This window comes from Dreissena polymorpha, chromosome 6 (genome assembly GCF_020536995.1).
Source record: "Dreissena polymorpha isolate Duluth1 chromosome 6, UMN_Dpol_1.0, whole genome shotgun sequence".
Taxonomy (NCBI): Eukaryota; Metazoa; Mollusca; class Bivalvia; order Myida; family Dreissenidae; genus Dreissena; species Dreissena polymorpha.
The window spans coordinates 32594279-32612949 of NC_068360.1; the positions used below are offsets into that span (position 1 = coordinate 32594279).

The 18671-nt window shown below is 33.6% G+C and overlaps 1 protein-coding gene across 2 annotated transcripts in view; it reads right to left on the reverse strand.

Annotated features, from left to right (window-relative positions):
• LOC127834476 (matrix metalloproteinase-16-like) overlaps positions 1–18671 on the reverse strand; it is a 50461-nt gene that overhangs the window by 22815 nt on the left and 8975 nt on the right. For both annotated transcript variants that reach the window (XM_052360342.1, XM_052360343.1), the window contains exons 2-3: positions 12544–12667; positions 11414–11527 (exon numbers count right to left, since the gene is read on the reverse strand). In XM_052360342.1, coding sequence (XP_052216302.1) covers positions 11414–11527; positions 12544–12667 — 238 coding nt within the window. The remainder of the gene's footprint in view (positions 1–11413; positions 11528–12543; positions 12668–18671) is intronic.

Consider the following 18671-nt stretch of genomic DNA (forward strand, 5'->3'; position numbering starts at 1 on the left):
GAATAACAACAAGTGTCGTCTGGTTGTGTGAACAGTTTCATTTGTGTCTGATATAAACAAATTTTATATAAATTTGGAATGGTTAGTTTACCAGATATTTACTAAGCCCCAAAAACTACATACCACATGAATACTTTGGTACTAGGTTTTCTACTGAAATAATAATACACCATCAATGTTTCCCCACACTCGAAAGACACTCAGACGCTACAAGTGTCAATATCCTGAACGAATAAAGTTAAATGGAGAAATGACCTACAGACCGACTTACTAGGTTAGGTTAATTGTTTTTGTTAAAACATTGGTTGTGATATACAACAAGACGTTATCGGAGAGACATGTGATCGAAAGACATACTCTTTACACTATCTATCATGACACAACTATTAGGGTTTTGTCACAAATGTGTCTAACATGCACGTCCCGCTTTGCAAGCTGTGTTCAAGGGCAAATATCTCAAAAACATGTTGCTCAACTTGTCTTGGATATAAACGTTTAGGAGATGCTGACATTTTATTAAATTTCAATTTAATCGCTGGAGAGATGTGGAAGAAGTTTGCTAAATGAACCTACGTTATTTTATACAGAACGACTCAACAACCGTCAAACAGATTGAGGAAGTGACTTCAATATACCACCCTCTTTATCTTCGTTTGCGGGGGTATAATAAATAAAGCAGACGTATTTATTGCGGAATTCCCTTGAAAACAAAACATCACAGTTGCATTGTGTTTGAGTGAGATATGGACAACCTGTTGCGTAGAATGTTATCAATTATTCACATGCTAGGAAATATCCAACAAATTATGTTCAAGGTCATAGCCGCAACTATTGTATGTGGCAACGAAATGTTTAGGCGAATCCTTTGTAATGCTGATGTATAGTGTCCGCGGAAGCAAGACGAATAGTAAACGACGATCATTTAGTGTTCACGGATGAGGTACAGAGAGAACATGCACGATTAGGTAATTCTATACATCTTTGGCACCAGAAGATAAGACACAAACATATTGCCAAAAATACAACAAAATTCAACACGCGCTAGATGTACATGAATGTTTTCATACATATTATTCCTTTAATTTATATATGTAAAAATAATACACGTTTGGTAAAGCTAAACCGCACGCATGTTTTTGAATCGATGTCCCAGTTAAATTATTAATAATTTGTGTTATGTACTACTGAATGTATTAAAAATCAATTCAAAATTATAAACTGATATAAAAGGGGAAGGGTCTAATTGATTAGAAGCCCTGACAAGAAGGTCAGTATGAATGGCTAGAAATACATGTAAACACAAAACAATGACAGTGTACAAGAAATAAATCCTTTAAGCGTTTTTTGTTTTGTTTTGAGCATTGAAGTTGATATACGTGTATGTTTTAAGATGGAATAAGAAGTGTTTTTCTCACGTACATTCTTTTTTCAATAAAAATTCCGTTGAATCAAATTACACTTAAATTATGAATATCTACTGAAAAATATAATAAATATCGCAAAAGACATTCACGTGACATGTTCGAACGCGAGCTCGCCTTTACATTTCCTATATTAGACAGTCATGGAACACTTGTCAAAATAAAGATTAGAAAACCTACTTGACACACGGTGACTCTTACCAGACGTTTTGCCCATTAATGAAATTATGCAGTGTGATGTTTTGGTTATTTGCTATAGTGTTAGGAATGCAACTTAACATGCGTGGTTATATGCCAGTCGACGTGGACCTTCACTAGATATGTATTGAAGGGTGCAATACCATACAATGAGATGGATGCAATGAGAATGCTTTAACAACTATAAACACGCCCAGTTTACGTAGTAATGCAAGATAAATATGCTCAGTACGATACCTTTTTATTTCAGAAATACGATGCCGGGCATTGCAATAAACAAGTTTTATTTACATACTTCTATGATTAAGTTTGCAGGAATATCTGAAATTGAACATTTGCTGACGCCTTTCTCGTTCTAGTTTGGTGAATATCGAAAACCAGTGGCAAGTAATCATCGTGCTATTTTATGCGATATCTGCAATTATTGGTGGCACATTAATGTGCAAATATAAATCCAGAATTATACATACAATTGGGCAACACCTCTGAACCTTGGATTTGCTCTTCTTGTACGCCCCTACAGTTTACAGACTCTTTTTTGATGTATCCACTTCAGACTCTCTCTTCGATGTATCCACTTCAGATATAAATGATATTTCCGTATATGATGACACTACCAGAAAAGACTTTTCAACCTTTCAGGAAATTCGATCAGCAAGCAACAAACATCCAAACAAATTTATTACTGCCCATCTAAATATTAACAGCTTAAGATACAAATTCACAGATATTCATGAACTTTTACCTGATAAAGCTTTTGATTTATTGTTCATCTCAAAAACAAAATTAGATGACACTTTTTAGACTCTTTATTTCAAGTAAATGGTTATAAACTACAACGAGAGGACAGAAACATTCACGGAGGAGCTGCATTTATCAGGTCAGAAATACCAGCCCTCAGAAGAAAAGACTTTGAAAAACATTCAATCGAGAACATTTGCTTTGAGGTAATTTTAAACACAACAAAATGGATTATTTCTTGTGTGTATAGACCACCAAACTGTAAGGAAAACTTGTTCTTTGAAAATTTAATCTCATGTTTTATCTAAATTTGATAATTTTATGTTAATTGGAGATCTAAATTGTGATCCTTTACAAGTTTCCAAAGCTAAACCTTTACAAGATTTTATTGAACTTTTTGATTTAAAAAATTTGATTACATCTGCTACATGTTTTATGAAAAACTGTTCTCCATCTTTACTAGATGTTATTATCACTAATAACAAAAAGCTGTGTATGAATACATTAAATTTTGCAACAGGTATAAGTGACTGTCACAATATGATCTGTACTGTCATAAATAATTTACCCTCAGTTTCTATCCTCTCGTTGTAGTTTATAACCATTTACTTGAAATTAAGAGTCTAAAAAGTGTCATCTAATTTTGTTTCTGAGATGAACAATAAATCAAATAAATATGTTATGTAATCTGTTTACCTTAATTCTAGTACTACCCAAAGCTTGCTTGGCTTGTCAGTTTTATGTTCTTGATGCCAGTCCATAAACATTCTTCACTATTATTTTGTTTGTCATGTAATCTGCTTTTACCTTAAATCTATAACTACCTTCTATGTGCTGTTATTGTCAGTTTAATATGTGCTTATGTGTACTTGCTGTGCTTGTCAGTTTTATATGTGCTTATGTGTTCTTGCAAATTTTTATTTGTACGGAAGCTGCTGACCAGTTCATTTCGAATCTGATACGATCTGATACTTCGCTTTTACCAACTTTCTTAGCTCATTTTGTATTTCGTTTCTTCTTAGTTTTTAAGCTCGCAAATTTTTATGGCAGTGTTTTTAGATCTACTTATAGATCAAGATCAGCGGCTTCCTGCACAACATTTCTTTGAATAATATGAAAACTAGTAGAATGTAATACTATGATTTCTTTAACTCTTCAGCATGCAAATCATATCTATTAACTTAATTTTGCTATATTTTATTTCCATATTGTTGCTGTTTTATACTTGTTATATTTATACATATGTTTATACAGTCGGTTCAAAAGCCTTAATGGCTAATGTTGTCTATTTATGTCTTGCCGACTCAAAATAAATCTTATCTTATCTTTTTATCTTAGTCTGACATATAAAAATAATCATACAGCGTTATTTGCATGTCATCATTAAAATTGTCATCAAAGCCCATGGCGTCAGATCAGGAATTTGATTTGACTGAGTAAAGTTAAAAATACATGAACACAAAATTACATTACGCTATTGTGTTATTGTTCATATTGAATTTGTATTGGTTGCAATCTTGCAATCTTGAAATAAAATGTGTGGGAAAAAGAGTCACCAAGTGAAATGACTTGACGAATGATTATCGAAACACGTAGGTCATAGACATACACTTCTCCTATAAGATATCTGTGCTATCAAGTATAAAAATATATTTTAAATGCACGATTTGCCGAAAGCTGATCCCAAGCGTTCGTTTGATTGCTTTTTAAATGTGTTCATCTAACGACATGTTTTGCGCGCAATGTATGTCGCTAACCTCAACTATCTTCAAGAGCCATTTGATTAAATGTCAGTGATTCTTTAAGGTAGTGTACTTTAAGTCTCTTACTGCAAAAGGCACTGTACGATTTTGTACATTGACGCGTGCGATATAGCATATTTATTTCATAAATATGTATTTAATAACTGATAACGTCGCGTCAGATCTGTATTGTCAAGGGTGACATTACAGTCTCACCACTCATTGCTTTTGTTTTGCTCGTTTTCAATAGAATATATGTTTAATCGATAACCTTGCTTACAATGCTCATAATGATTCGATCAACAAATTACAAACGTGTCAAAATGCATTATTTGTCGGGGTTTGAAATGATTGTTGTATGTAACCATGCCTGAAACAACGTTCAAAATAAAACTAGTGTTTTGTTTATCGTTACATATTTTATTTAATCAGATGGTTACACAATTTATGTATATGGGCCGTGCTCTGTGAAAAGGGGGTTCAATGCACGTGCGTAAAGTGTCGTCCCAGATAAGCCTGCGCAAAATCATGCGTTATGAACATTCGCAGAAAATAAACAATTATTACTGTAAAATAAATAACACCACACGTATGCAAACAACATGCAATTTGGTACTGTTTGAAGGGTCTTTGCAAGACCGGTAGTCGTACACTCATGATTACTTCCATTAACCATTTTCTTTTAAGTGTTTTAGACGGCTTGACATGATGTTAATTAGTTCTCCTAAAAGCTGGACATAAAAATTGTCACAATGGTTACTGTTAGAACCTTCATTTGTTTTTGGTGTATGGCTGCCATGCTTTTTGCATTAAAATAGCAGCTTAAACGTTCATGTCCATTGAATTTCCGACAGATACCATGTTACACACAATTTTAACACTACAATATTGTTGTCTTCTATATTTGCTAAATCGGACTGATATACACCTTTAGATATTTCAAAACATTATCCAAATCATATTTCCGGCACTTGTGAATATAATTTCATACACTCAATATTGATGTGCATGTATTAATATGTCCGGTTATTATATAATTTCTTGATTTTCATGTAGTTGTAAATGTATTTAATTACATTTGTTGAACTGCTGCATTCATTCTAATAAAATCAGAAATGCACGTTGGCTCTGCAGAGATAAATGTTTTCTGCAAACAAAAAAAGTTTAACAGTACTAGCCTTACTTTCTTACATTCAATAAATCGGAAATAATTTGTGTAGTGACGTGGGCAACAAGACTAATAATGTACTACCTCTGACTGTAGGAGTATAGGAATACTGCTCCTTTCACTATCACGTGCCCAGCCCCTTACATACATTACGAATATAGGTATGTGTTATATTTGCGGCTTTCACTGAGAATCAGTCGCCCCTATAAAGGCAATGTACACAAAATACACTATAATAAAATACACGTACATACGTTAATTCAATATCCTATATTGCTCAGATGCAGTTTGGCGGGGGATTTTTAGCTACTGTATTACTACACGTTTCATACACGCATTGCGGTTCCGTGACAATTCATATTACCGGACAAGTAATGACATCCATCAATACATTTATGACCGCCTTAAGTTTTATATGATCTCAATATCCGGAGAACGCCGCGAATAGACATTCTCGTGTATGATGTATTGCAGGCGCAATCTTGTGAAGTTCTAAATTGGTTGAGTAGGCGTACGAAGCAAAGTCAGTTATCCCTTACCACTAAGAAACGTATTTTGACGCATTTGTAGTCCCTTAGGAAGTTAAATTTGAAGACCTCTCTTACTAGATTCGAGTTTTTATGGTTTCATTTTCAACCCTTTGATACTGATGAGCAGCAAACAGCATAAAACCTGAACAGACTGCGAGAAACTCACAGACTGTTCTGGTTTTATGCTGTTTGCACATAGCCATTTTCACTATGCCTCTGAGTGGGAAATGGTTACTTAACCTGCATGTTCAACTACATTTTGAGAACTAAGCAAGTCATTTAAGGAAATGCAATCTGCTGAAGCCATATACACATTTATCAATCGCTGTAAATTGTTTTACATGTAAAACAACCGTTAAGCACAATCGTTTATCCTACACAGATCCAACAAACAAATACTGTTGGAACGTCAGCTACTAATTAGAAATTAAGATGTCATAGAAACACACTAACAACATGATTTTATTTCGTTTGAATGTGTTATAATCTCAGTTGACATCGGTTGTTATTTTTTTACAATGTTAAACATTTTCTGAACTATAATAAGTTAATATAAACTATAGTAATAATTCGTATCTGGTCGTACATACAATGCTTACTTTGCCGTGCTGAAAATTATGGAAAAACGCACGTTTGAAGCAATAGGATATTTAAATAAGATACCGTCTCAAAATTATACTCACACTTAACGTTCAAACATAACAGACATTAAAACTTGTTAATCTGCAACACAATTGCATATTTTCACATGATTGCAGACTATGTAGCAAGTTAAATTATGTAAAACTATAAAATTTACTTTTTCGTTTTTTTGCATGTAATATGATTAACTATACCGAGGGACGACAGAATAACAAATTATTTACAATACAAATGCCGTAATTCTTGTGATGGGCGTTGCTCATAATTAAATGATTGACCCAGTTCTTATAATATGGTATCAATTTTAAAACTAATAGCTAATGGGCACATGCATCAGCACAATTTATTTGCAAATAAGAAATTCGCATCAACGTACTGCAAGAAAAACATGTTGGAAAGCTTGCTTCTAACCCCATTTCTTTTCAAAAGTACAAAATTATCATACAAACAAAGCATGCAAGTGTAACATGTGAAGTACATCTTCATACATTTTAAATAAGTCAATATGGGCTATTGTAGCAACCATTGCACAGAACTGTCTTTGACGTGGTCTTGGCACGCAAATGATGCGATGTTGATAGTTTGGCTCTTGAAACAAACCTTAAATATTAACAACTGTCGATACACAGACCGCTATCGTGTGTATATGTCGCTATGACTATGCCATTGAATTGATTATTTGTCATTGAAAAGCGACACTTAATTCTAGTTCGAGTCAAGGACCGTGTTTCTTATCTCTTCAAAGAACTGAACTTACATCTTGAAGTACAACATCATTATCGTAGCACCAATGTAATAGAAACCGAATAAGCATACACTGTCGCATGCAACAAAAGCAGTAATTTGTGCTGAAATTTAGTCGCGAAGTTAATGACAAAAGAAGTGTCCAAGTAACTGAGCAAAACATTTAATACCAAAATCGCACTATGAAACACTGTCAATCTGAACAAATATACAGTCTCAGGTGAATGATCGACTTATCTAATGGATTTTCCCAAGGCAAGGCAAATCAACAAATATTTGAATTCTATACAAAATCAGTAATTTAAATATTTGGACATTACTGAAATGACTGTTTAGTTATTTGGATACAAAACGTACCATATTAGAGAACGTTACGTTACTGATTTCTGACAAAGTAGCGCGCTAGAAATTTGGAGGAAGGCAGATAAGGATTTTTTATACAAAATTTGAAAGTGTGGCTATAAAAGTGATTTAGTATTATGCAATCGAAAATATGATTTATGTTAACTACAATATAATTCAACATGTTTTTATATCATCAACGTAATAAAAATGGCTTTCAACATACAAATAGAAACTAGCAAAACCATTGTTTTGGTGTATTCAATAGATTTGTTGAATAGTAATTGCATGTATGTGTATTTTCTGTTATTGCTATTCAATCTGATTTGTTTTGCCATTAAGTTACTGTTTATGTACAATGATTCTGGGCTAAGTGTGTGGTTTTAAGCTTCTTTAAACCGGTTTAAGCCCCCCAAAGCTTTTGAATGGGCCATGACAAGGCGGTGACCCCAGTTTTGTTTATGTTCGTGCGTGTGTTTTGTAGGTGTGAATTTGTCTAGTGATGTTTTGTCACATTGTTTGGAAACTGGTTCCATGCCATAAATACGGACCGTACTGTATAATAAAGAATAGTTTTCTTTCTAATAAATTTGTTGTTTTCCTAAATGTGTATTTGATAAAAAATAATATTATACTGAATTGCATTGAGGTGTATAGTCTATATATCTGGAAGAAAACCATATGCTGTATTTTTTTTTATTTCGTCGTTTTAATGTATTTCAACAATGTGTCAAGATTAATGTCGTGCTTTTAATTATAAAACATATCTATTAAAACAAGGACACAAATTCCTACAAAAAAACAACAACATTGCAATTCTTAACTCTTACATCATATGATTCTCTATGGCAATAACCATACCGGTCAATAACCGAAATTACTTTTCTCGGAGGATACACAAAATAACCTTATTTCCATTGGTATCGCCGTTCATAATCAAGGCCGGATTTTGATTTTTATGATCTGGCTTCTCAAAAGGACATATGGCGATTGGATGCCTTCATCATTGTCAATCTATTGCTAGTGATCCTTACAGGCCTCAATGGTGAGGCAACGCAGTAACGATTAATTAAGTTTCTACCCAATGCATTAGGACTTGCTTCATCTTCATTTTTGTAATATTTTTGTTCACATGTCAATGCTCAATAAACATTAACGAGTTATTACTCTACTCTCAATACAACAAAGTTTCTAACTGACTTTCTAATTTAAAAAACAACACACACACAGCAACAACAACACCATCTTTTAGCATGATATGGTACTGCGCCAAGCACCTATAAAAGACTGGAACTTATAACGACACCATTTAGTTCCTTCTACTATGTTTTATTAAGTGCTGTAGACAACTTGACATGATGTGAACTAAAAGCTGGCCATTACAATTGTCTCAATTATTACTGTGGGAAAGTCCACGGTCAACTTCTGTTTCGATTTATATCCCTCCGTTGTTCTCTGCATTTTATAAGCTTTGGTAAATGAAGGTTATCGGTTAGACATCAACACAAATTGCTCGTTTCAGCCAGCAGTAAGTTGTTATAAGATATTAATGTCAAACGATAAGGACATTTATTCTGCTTTTGTCCGGCCGCCAATTACCATTCAGAAGAAATATCTGAAGGTAAAGGCCATATCGCCCCCTTGGTGCAAAAAGGTACCATTGAAATTAGAAGGCACATGGTACATTTGAGCACCAATGGGGCGCTATGGTTAATTTTACTTCATTATTACACATAAAGAAGCTTGTTAATGTAATCCCCATATTAAATGTAATATAAATTCATTTTACGCGTTGAACGCGAAACTGTTGTACATGCTTTGCATTTATATAAGATACGTCAATTTCACACACCAAATTGCAATTAAGTTTATAATCTTGAACTAGTCATTGCTTTTCCTCCATATCTGGCAAATAAAATACAAGAGTATAGATCTGGTGACAAATATATTTTTACCGGGGGATAGTGCTCTCACTTTTCATATAAGAAAAAGATGAATTCTGTCAAAATACTATACGTACTCAGCTTTCAAGCGTTTAATCTGTACAAATATTACTTCACACACTAGCCAATAACTAACGTCTCATATAACGTGGTATGGCAACACTGGGTACCATATGCGATATAATGACCTGTATATAATGACCTGTATATAATGACCTGTATAAAATGACCTGCATATAATGACTTGCATATGATGACCTGTATATAATGACCTGTTTATAATGACCGGTATATAATGACCGGTGTAATGACCTGTATATAATGACCTGTGTAATGACCTGTATATAATGGCCTGTATAATGAATTGTAACAACTAAAATGTATGACACCACAATACTCCTCGCCAATATTGATATAAAACGGTGTGAGCGTCTATAATCTATTTAATCCTGACTTATGTACTCTGATATTACCTGATGTAATGTGTTGTATCAGTCAGTTGCCTACCACATCAACCATCAACATATCGGCATCTTTAATGTGATTGTGCACAAGTTATATGATACTAATCTTTATTTATCTTTTTAACGAGGCATGCGAGAATTCTGCTGCAACATATCATCACGTATTGTAGAGCACATCCGAAACTTCCATACATTTTCAAAAATAGATCATGCACATGATATGTGTTGGTAATACCCCAAAGCCTTGCTAAATAACGCAATATCTTAACTTAATCTAAATGTCATGAAAAACGCATGCTCGACGCCATGGTATAGTCAATACAAGCTATATCCATTATTTTTCGCCAATTGCGACATGTATTTGGTTACGTTAACGTGTTCCAAGGCAATCATGGTAACAACTAGTTCAAATGATGATCTTTCTTAAAGTACAAACAAGTAAAATTCATAGAAGTAAACACGTAAGTTTAACAAATTCGAAATATAAAGATCCGAACCATTGTAGCACCTAGTACAAAACATGCGTAGAATGAGACCTTAGCACGCATTTAATCAAATGAAAATGGTGTGCATCTTGTAAGAAACTTAAAAAAATAATCACGTGCGCGACACAAAACGCTTTCGTATGTTTTATTTGTCCTGATGAATACGTAAATGAAATGATTCTTTGTCATTAAAACGCGACAATGTGCGTCATACAAGTCGCGTGTGGTGAGTTCTAACACTTCAATTTACTTGACTAGCAGAAGAAGAACATGCTCCTAGCGGAACAAAGGCAACAGAAGCCTTTCAAACATTCAATGACGCATGCAACAAAAGACGTTACATTAAAGGCACACATATTGTTCAAAATTCTTTACACCCTTCAAAGACATACAAGAAACCACTTTATAGGAACGTGCACTTCTCGGGAATTACACTAATGGAATAATGCCAATGACTTGTCCAATAAAAGGACAGCAAATTTATCTTGAAACGCTATACAAATGTTTCAAAGTTGTTAGTCCCATGAAAATCAGCCATTTTATGTTGATGTGCTATAGAAATGTTTCGTTTTTATTCCTTAATGTTTATAATAGAACTTAGTTTGGTCGTTTTAATAAAATACCCACAACAAATACTTTTTACTTAACATCTTTGGGGCATGGTTGAACACTTCAATATACTAGAACGACTTAGGATCATTAACGTTTCAGTGCACATATTAAGATTGCATGATGGACACCGAAGGACGGGTCAGTTGTTAAACAAATGTCGTAATAAGTTTAACACTTGTAGTAGCTCTTTTACAATTAGTACGCATGTACCATGGACGTTACATATTTGCTTCTATAAAAACGTAATTCTAAAAACTTGCATTGAAATTCATAGGTGAAATCGTAAACTGGAATTGAATGAGCAGGAGCGTCGTGATATGTTCTCACATAATTTCCTTCAAAGTACAATTTGTATATATAACCTAGGACAAGAGCCATTACCATGAAGAGCATATCTTTTACGGCGACGCGCTTGGTTTCCGGTTCCGGCGTCTGTGTCCTTGACACCACACCGTGGTAGGCGCATCGTTGCTCTTGTCTCTTCGTCCATCTGCCCTGAAAACATAGAAAGAACGACTTCAGAGATTAATGGCATTATGCTGCGGGTTTGGGACATATGATTTGGGAAACCTCTTTGAATAACATCATGGCTTTGTTGCGTGCAGAAAAGCACCATTAACGCTAGATTTCGACAATTTAATTGACATGCTATATACATTAAAACAATAATTCACCAGTCATATTTTAATGATAAGTTATGCATGCTGTTTTTATCAAAAGCGGCACTTCTTTCACAATATATTAAGTTTAATTTGTCATTATTAGCGTTTGAAAATAATCATTTCCCAATAAACGTAAATGTGTAAAGCTTCTAAATATATATGCACAAAAGTGTCGGGAAGATGCATAGGCTATTGTCGGTTTCAAATTCTGCTGAGTCCCTCGTATTTAATAGAAACGTAATTATTCGTGCCTCTGCCGCCGCACTCTTGAAGCCTTTACAGACCAACGGACATTGCGGGACAATAAGTAAAGCATCCAATCGGCAGTGTACCAGATGATACCCATGAAGGAATCCAATTGACAAGCCTGGATTCAGAACAGCGATGCTGATGTAGACTGAGATATTTTGTAAATCTACCGGGAGGATTTAAGTCAATTTCGCTATCAACTGGATTGTGTCTAGGTGCCACATATAATGTTTGAGAGTGTCTATCATGTGTTTTCTCTTTGGGTGTGAGAGAAAATATGTGCTTATGTTATATAACTTGGTTACTAATAAACGTAATGGGTATAATGACCATTATGACCCCGTATGCTGCGTTTGTTTCGCACAAAAACTGGACTCAATTAAATTATGTAAACCTAAATCCAACTGCCTAATTTGTGATATTCAAAGTCATATTTGACAAGTCATTAAAACATTTTTGGAGAAACTGGGCTTAATAGCTTTGCATAAAGTGTCGTCCCAGATTATCCTACGCGGACTACACATGCTCATCTGGGATAACACTTCGAGCTCATGCATAAAGTCACTTTTCTCAGTAAGGGACTTAACAAATTAATGATACCTGTAATTGGAAGACCAGCTGTCCTTTGGAACTTGGCTACCGCCTCCTTATAATACTCCTCGGAGAGAAGGCTGCCTGTACGTCCGTCTGATGGCTCCAGGTATCCATACTTGCGGAGATATTCCTGGAAGAGACATTTAATTGGCTACGTCACATGAGTCGCATTTTTCGAACAACCTGATTCTTTTGTGTGCATCACACAAAATGTTTCTCCGCATCACATACAATACTTTGGCTACATTTATCATTTACCTTTGCACATCACTTTATTTGCTGTTGGCTATCATATGATTCACATTTGCACATTACATGATTGACTTTATGGCATACTTCGATGATATTTTGAAACGGATCATCATATGATTCGATTTTATGCGTCACATGACAAACATGTATTTGTTGCGTTTTAAAGTGTGGCCAATCATTACTAATGAGTTTGTCAATATGAAATATAAATTTAACATAAATTGAACATGTCTAAGATATACATGCTTCGTGAGCAAATTATGAAAAATTCTGTCGCAAATGAAATATTAAACATATTTGCTACAAAATATCGAGTGCAAAATCAACGCATACCCATAAATATTTTCTGCAATGCTTGAAATGCAACAAATCCATGAAATCGGTTGAAATATGTAATGATTGTCTGATATTGACAATTACAGACAGTACAAGATCTGTTTACCCTTCCAGAAGTGTATATAGAATATGCATGTATTTGTCTCAGATCGCGCGAAATATTCCACGCTGTCATTGACTGTTGATTTATTTTAATGAGAAATTAGAGTGATCTAAATACTTGAATATGTGTTTCAAATACTTTTATTGCTGGCCATTATAGTGGAACTAGCTTTATTGCAACGTTTTGTTTTGAATTGTTCAACCATACGAAAACGGTGATCATCATATTCCCTTAATGCTAACGACCTGGGGTGGTATCCCAGAAACATCTTAAGTCATTTCTTAAATAATTTCACTTAAATTCAAAATTACAATGTTTTGTATTTCTTAACTAAATAAGGAAACACCTGTTTTCTTTTTTGGTATTCCTAAAATAACATTAGCATAATGATGTTATTTAAATGTATATCTTGATGCCAATCTATTGCGATATGAAATGAAACACTAAAGAAAATTTCCCAATTTAAGGATAAGAATACAATTTAACTTAAGGTGTTTCTGGAATTCGACCCCGTTTACATATGTAATGTTTCTTAAATTTACCTTAACTGATAATTACTTCTGTGATGAACCAGAAACAGTCATATACACTATAGTAATGTATTTGTGTATTTAGTTAGTGATATATATGCAGTGTAAATACATGTTTGATCTACCTATATATAATATGTTTAACCACTTAATAATTATGTTAATAGTGGTTATAATATGGTAATATGAGTTTTCACAAGTAGTGATAGATTCAATTCATTTACAATTGTGTTTACATTAACGTATATTTTTATTCACAGGCAGCAGTATCATAAAAAAAATTGCCCCCCGGACCATACCAACCACCAAGCTTACCCCAGGGGTTCCAGATTGTTGAATGTACACCTATTGTGTATGGTTTAACTTTCCAACAACGAATATTGACAAAAAATAACAGTTAAAAAAAAATACCCCTCTTAAAGGTATTATATATACACAAGGTATGAAACGCACTATATGCCTATTGCTGAAAGATTGTGGAACACTGGACGTGACCTTTTTCATCGAAAACACACATGTTCCCATGCAGTTGCCGACAAAATGCAACTGGATTCGTTAAAAGACAGTAAAAGCAACGAGATTACACTACTAACCGATCTCCTGCTCGGCTAATAACTTTAATATTCAATTAAATTCGACTTTTTCGCTATATGTCACTCGGTGTTTCATCTACACATGTACACCATTTTAATTTTATAACGCGTCATCTGGTTGGTTGTTCTCATTGTGTTGGCCAATGATATGGCGTTTAAGAACCGAGCATTCAATCGACAAAATATGACAGCAAAACACAGACATATAGGGAGAAAGTTGATTTTAATTGAATATTAAGGTTATTTGCCGAAGAGATGATCGGTAAGGTGTGTAATTAAGTAGCTTTTAATGTCATTTATTAAATCCAGTTGCCTTTGTCCGGCAACTGCATGGGAACATGTGTGTTTTCGATGAAAAAGGTCACGTCCAGTGTTCCACAATCTTTCAGCAATAGGCATATAGTGCGTTTCATACCTTGTGTATATATAATACCTATACGAGGGTTATTTTTTTAAACTATGTATTTTTGTCAATATTCGTTGTTGAAAAGTAAAACCATACACAATAGGCGTACATTTAACAATCTGGAACCCCTGGGGTAAGCTCGGGGGGGGGGGTATGGTCCTTGGGGGGGGGCATTTTTTTTTATATGATCCTGCTGCCTGTGTTTTTATTTCTATCTATACGTAGATATCATGATATGTTCAATAACTTTGAATTTTTCTGATTATTTGAATGGCCCCTTGTAAAATGAAGGAATGCGTTTATGATCTAAGCTTTAACAGATTTAATTGTTTGCCAAACATTGATCTTCGATGTGAGTCGTTTGTTTGACGAGTTCGGTTGTTCTGTATAAGTTATCATAATATATTTTATGTATCCAAACCATTGTTCTGTCTGAACTAGCCTGTGCACAATAAGGAAAGGGACAATGTTACATGTGATAGTTTCTGATAAGAAAACATTTCTCTTGGATGGATTCTTATGGAAGCTTTATATCATAAAAACAATTATAATACATACATAATTACTAATGTAATAGCTTGCAAGGTACACATTGTTATTCTATAGCCACGTATATCAGTTGTTGGAACGTACTTCTATTGAATGACTAGCACAAGCCAGTACCAGACTTAAATTCAAGTTACGTATTGTATTTCTATATAAAAGCGATTTGAATGAGGTACATAGCAAATGCATCTCGAACAAGAAGCACACATCCAGTTTTTTTTTTTATATCTATAAGACAGCATAAGTAATAGAAACTAATCAAGATTTCCTGGCGAAGAATATTAAACAAGCATCCGACTGCTGTAAAACGCGACTATGCTGTGACGGCAGCTGAAAGCTGTCCTACCAAATTAGACACATGTTTCTTTAGACTCATCTCACCATGAACCAATGCTGTATGGAAATCGATATACATTACTTCCTATGAGACTTTTCTATTTGATATCAGAAAGAATACCAATACAGACGTCAATAAAAGACAAATTCAAATCCTTTATGTGGATCTTTGGTCCAATTAACTTGGGTGCATTTAGTTCATGATAAAAAAAATGAACCAAAATAATACATACCGATTTTTCATCAGTGACAATCTGTGCCTTATTATTAACACACATATGCTTACATAATGTAAATTCAAAATAAAATATCTTGAACATCAATCACAACGATTGCCCATCTTTAAGTACGTTACTCGATGTAAAATATAATATTAAACATAGTTTGATAATTTGCTAATAGCTTCCGCAAACAATCAACTGCAATAATAACAGCTATTGAATAAATGCATTCCCATGTTTTTAAAGACTTAAATACAAAACATTATTATTAATTTGCGGAGAATAGTCGATCAGAGATCATCGTATTAAAAATTGACGAACAAATTCTAGGCTTACATTGCAGGAAATGTTATGATGTCCATTCGGAATTATTAATGGTGTTTTGTAGTTTTCTTTGTGATATTGCACCACACTCTTTATTTGTGATTTTCCATACATGTATTTAATAAGTTGTATCCCTGTACTATTCAAACATACGTTCAGAATAACTGATGCACGTTGACCTTAAGCGATTTTAGGTTCAACATACAGAAACAAGTTATATTTCCGAGAGTCTTATACTATTGAAACGATGTACTGATCACACTGTGTATAGACTTGGACCAAAAAAATGCATGACACGATTTCTTCTACCAAAAGCCTTTACCATGATTGACAGCGAATAGCGATTTTTTATTTAAAATGGTCGAAGGAAAATCGAATGCAAATAAATGTGTACATGTACCAAACATTTACGCGAATCGTTCATCTGTACGATTAGCAGGACCGACCTCATGGAAAATATCTAATTTACGTAATGAAACAATACTTATGTATGCAGTTTTATATATAGCCACATGAACATGATCATATAGTTAAGTATGTATGTAAATAGCGTTTTAACGTATGGTTGTTATGTAATTAAATATGTTTTTATTCGTGTACGTATTGCAAACTCCAGATTGTGAAACTATGAATTACCATTTCAAGAACAAGTATGTATCATTACCAAAATAACATTATTTTTAGCCCGAAATCGTATAAGTGTACTTACGCCAGTGACATATGCTAAGTTCCAGATTCCTTTCACATACCCCTGCGTTCAATGATACGTACTTTAATATTTTATATTCATCACTATATCGATTAGGGATGCACAATATTTCCATTGTGTTGTCATATGTATTTGTGGTGTCAAATTAACATGCATGACAGAAACATTAATTTTTTAATAGCAATAATAATGCAAAACTGTTGGCTCCGTTTTTTTTGTTGACGTCGAAAATAGTATTTATTCTGAGCAATAACAATTATTCAACGATGTGTGATCATTCTGGAGTTTGCACATAAAATAAGTCACGTGCTTGAGTGACTTAACATTAACCTTGAAAATAATTTACTTAGGTCTTGGTAAGCATGAAAGAAGAAGTCTGGACTAATGATGGTGTTGTATTATTTAATCTTTGCAAACAAGTTCTAAGTCTATAAATTCTGAAGCAATTGAGGGAGAAAAAGGAAAAATAAAATAAAGTATGCAAATATCTTTAGTTAGTTTTTTTTAGACCATAGATCAGTAACTTCTCACCATAGGCGCTGTCGTATCTTTTTTGATAAAATAAAATTGTATTTTTACAGTCTAAAAAAGTGAACTTCTATTTCTGTACTACCCACATCGCGCTTTTGGAATTCCAAATACATAGGTCACTGCCGTAATACAAGACTATTATATGGCGATCACTGACCACTGTTTGCAAAAAGTAGGCTCATGTTTCCAAAGATTGATTTTACACTTCTCTTAAGAAATCAATTAACAAGAATACCTACGGGATATTTGACTGAAAACGGTTGAAAATAGAAGCACTATCGATGTCTGATTCCAACTCTTGTTTTGATATTGCGTATTCTGATGTGATGAGACAGATACAGATATCTAAACTGACTCTGAAATTAATGGTTTGGGAAATCGTCATTGTGTGTCATTCCCTCGATTGAAGCATAATAATGCGTTATTTCGAACCCAAAATGCAGCTTTATTATTTCATTTTGCGCATTTTGTCCATGAAGTTTAACTATTCTTATAATATACGATTTCATGCAACATAAGCTAGCTGTTTATGAATAATTCGAGGACATTTTACCTATGATATGTAAACCAAATATGGAACGGGGTCCACAAAGCTCATGAAGGAAATTTGAAGGAAATACATTTAATTAAAAAAAGTCCTCGAATTTCTAAAAAATTCATATTAAGGATTTCTTTAATTTAAATGTTCGAAATTTCAAAATATTGCTAAATAAAATAATATCGTAGCCATTTGTTTTCATATAGGATTGAACATCTTATAGAAAATTTGATCGGAATTTTCCTTTAAGAACGACATTAGTGAAAATATACTTAAAGAGATGTGTGAATACCTGACCGTGAATCCAAAGGTCAACAATAGTGAGATAAGTATTGCCCTTTTCTTTAAAGTACAGTGTAGTGTTACCACAAGAGGAAAAATGTTTATGAAATCGTATCAAAACAGCTAACTTACTTACAACAACTTGGCTTCTTTTAATTATGGTAGTTTTTTGTGTTAGAACCGTGCAATTACTTAACATAACATTAAGAACACGTATCCTTAATCTTTTTTCGGAATTTACAAAAAGTTACCAGAGGGTAAAATTGTATAAATCTTGTATGCGTAATTTCAACATGTTTCATACGTTATATAATACTAGTCTATAGCATTGATGAAAATGTTAATAATTGGACTCGTATTTTGTCGATTTATTAAAAAGTCTTTGACGTAGGTTGATATATAAATGTGTATGCCATGTTTTATTATT